Source organism: Penicillium canescens (assembly GCF_028828765.1).
Source record: "Penicillium canescens strain IBT 15451 chromosome Unknown utg000012l_segment0_segment0, whole genome shotgun sequence".
Taxonomy (NCBI): Eukaryota; Fungi; Ascomycota; class Eurotiomycetes; order Eurotiales; family Aspergillaceae; genus Penicillium; species Penicillium canescens.
Genome location: NW_026703974.1, coordinates 602,749 through 605,983, shown reverse-complemented (window position 1 = coordinate 605,983; position 3,235 = coordinate 602,749). Strand labels below are relative to the sequence as shown.

At 48.6% G+C, this 3,235-nt stretch overlaps 1 protein-coding gene across 1 annotated transcript; it reads right to left on the bottom strand.

Moving 5' to 3' along the window:
- Window positions 1–2,325: 2,325 nt before the first annotated feature.
- On the bottom strand, window positions 2,326–2,662 carry N7446_014077 (uncharacterized protein; the record flags this gene model as incomplete). Its single annotated transcript, XM_058522816.1, is given in 2 exon segments — window positions 2,326–2,622; window positions 2,639–2,662. 2 exon segments carry the CDS (start codon window positions 2,660–2,662, stop codon window positions 2,326–2,328), a joined length of 321 nt encoding a protein of 106 aa, XP_058364909.1.
- Window positions 2,663–3,235: the final 573 nt, after the last annotated feature.

Genomic DNA, 3,235 nt, shown 5'->3' with positions numbered 1-3,235 from the left:
GACTAGCAGGAACTCATCTACCGGGAGACCCATCCACCCCTGCACCGCTTCGCCGGTCGGCACGACTCTCCACTCTGCGTGGGTGATCGTAGGGTGCAGGCGAGGTAAGATGGAAATAGAACAAGAGACGGCCAATCACACGTGAGTGCACGTGACCGACATCGGCATCGTGATCAGCAGCTGTGGCCATAGCATTGATATAGATTTTGAAGCAAGCCTAGCAAGAAATGAGATCCCAATTGTTTAGACTTCAGATTACAAGGCGGCCGTTCATCTTTGCAAGTGCTGGACACCACTAGACCTTAGTCAAAATTTACTGGCTGCGTCGCTCAATTCGAATCTGACATAGTTACCTTACCAGCGATGACAAAAAAAACACGGGTTCATCTCAGTGGAGCCGTCTCACAAAAGGCGGAGACTGTTGGCAGAAAACGCAACTCGTGGGGCTGGAGCAATTGACAAATCTGTCTGTGCTTGTTAGCTTGACCCTGGGAATCAAAATATTGACTCTGGGAACCTCAAAGCATTTTCTAGGAGGTGTCTATCCCCTAGGAAATCCTCTTTAGGTCCCGGGCTATTTCTAATTCTAGGAAAGCGATGTTTACCCCTGGGATCTTCACTCAACGTTGTCAGAGATCGAGCATATATAGTAGCTTGGGTGTTTGGTCGCTGACCAAACATTGTGCCTTTTTGGCCAGATGGCGTAGTGGTAAAACCCAAGCATCCATGAACCGTCACAAACGTTCCTGACTGAATACGAAACTGGCTCTGGGAATACATTGACAAGATCTGGGAGCTGTGGAGCCCCTGGGAGCCTACTTTAGGGCCCTAGAGTCACTATACTGCTTCCGAGATCGCGGAGGCTCTCACAAAACACTTTCACCAACCCTGCTCACAAATTTGCGTCATTGGACGACCCCCAGAAGGCCAAATCATCGCCCCAGGAACCAACAAGTCGTCAACAGGAACGCGGCTTTGATTCCCCGAGGTAGGGATACCAGACCCCAGAAGCTACATCGGGTTTCCTGGGGGCTACGTGGCTCCTAGAGGCTGTTTCTTTGCTCCCAAAAGCGCTTCAGGGGGCCCCGGGAGTAAGAGAACTCCTAGGGTTAAGAGATGAATTCCTAGCACTGATGCAACCGTCAACAGGAGCGTGACCGATTCTTGATAATGACGATGAAGATGTCCATGTTTGTATCTGGATACGGCTATGGATATCTGTTCGCTGTTTATACGGACAGAGACGGAAAGTGCGCATAAGCAAGGAAAATCTCCCTTTTCTTAGACTTCAGCCGTGAAAGACATCAAGCCTAAGGAAATCGATATCAAACGCATCAAGCCTAGTGGATTTAGTTTCCACCTGATTTCTGGAGGCAGTAATGAGACGGCGTCTGAGATAAAAGCCCTGCTATCTGTAGAGGATTACCGAGCACGGCGAAGCAGAAATACTTACTCTAGTTAAGTTCAAGGTAAAAGAGAATCATGCTCTTACTCATTCATATTAGAACAAGAGCGAGTTATAACAGTATCTGCGACCTTACGAGCTTCAAACCTTCCGAGGACCACAAAGCAGCCAAGGAGGACCTCGCAGGCTCAGCTGGACTAGACGCAATCTCGCCGTTCTGGAACTCCCTGTTTATGCACTATATCGTATATTGAATGCTTTCAACATCACTTTTCACTCCTAAATCTGACATGGATTATGTATATGGCTTGGTCGAGCGGCGAATTGAGGAAATGATAATTTACCCAGCAAAAAAATGCGGCCCTGGCTCTTAAGCGCATTATAATTGGAATTGCGAGGTATTCTTTGCTCTGCACCTTGACTAGCTTTTGGAACTTCACAGGTCCTAGGTGTCATCAACCAAGGGGGACAAACAACGGTGGCTAAACGAATGCATGGCTTCAACAGGCCTCAATTAGGACAGGCACCCGTGCCTTCATTTTCAAAGTTCCCTATTTCCTGCTCTACAGGCGTGAGTGTCGGGTACGGATTTCCACTGAAGCACATTTCTCTTTGTTGCCAGAATAGCAACACCACTAAGTTTTAGACTGGGTCAGAACATGGAATCTGTATTTGAGGTGTCTCGATCTGCTGAAGGACACATACTGTAACCCATCATTAGCAAGAAAGACAATGGTCTTTGACTGAAATTCGCCACGCGTGATTGTATCTCAGTCGCCTACACCAAGGCAAGCATCGTGGCAAACAAGGGCGCCATTCGCAGAATGGCCAACAGACATTGTCGAGCGAACTAATAGCTGTCATTTCCGGCAAAATTCAGCGAATATGAAGAACAATGAAAATATTCGAAACAGAAAACGTCACACCACGAAGATGGAAATTGTGCCATCCTTCCCTGGGATTGGAAGACCCCTTGCTACAAGAGTTCGTGTTCGTTTAGCCCTCTTCTTTGAGGACATGCTCTTCCAGTTCTGATATAGAGCTACATCTTCAAGCGAAACTTCGGTCGGACGGAATTTATCCGGGGAGTCCTCAGCAGCAGCAGGCTCGTCGATAGCAGCATCAGGCCAATCGGTAGCATCAGGCCAATCGGCAGGAACAGGCTCAGCGGCAGCAATATCCTCAGAGTGGTTGCGTCTCTCCACTAAGCCATGAGCCTACATCGCTTCTCACTTGGAACGTTACGCCAGGTATCATCTCCTGCTATTCTGGAGCCTGATCATCCTCTCAAATATTTGCTTGGATTTCTGCTGGGTATTTATGACAGGGAGTTGAGAAGCTCCACCATCGCCTCATTTCCATTCCGAGCTGCCCATAATAGTGGTGTCCGATGATTATTGTCCATCGAGTCCACCTCCACATCATCTCGCTCAACCAGTAGCTTCACCACCGCTTCACGGTCATACTCAGTTGCAAAAGACAGTGACCCAGCCGCATAAGACAGTGGTGTCCGACCGTACTTATTCTTCGAGTCTGCCTCCACATCATCTCGCTCAACCAGTAGCTTCACCACCGCTTCATGTCCACCCCATGCTGCGTACGATAGCGGTGTACGACCCTCATTATCCTTTGAGTCCGCCTCCACATCATCTCGCCACAGTAGCAGTTTCACCACCGCTTCATATCCATTCAAAGCAGCACACGACAGAGGTGTCTGACCGCACTTATCCTTGGAGTCCGCCTCCACATCATCTCGCTCAACCAGTAGCTTCACCACTTCTTCATATCCACACTCAGCTGCCCATAATAGTGGTGTCCGATGATTATTGT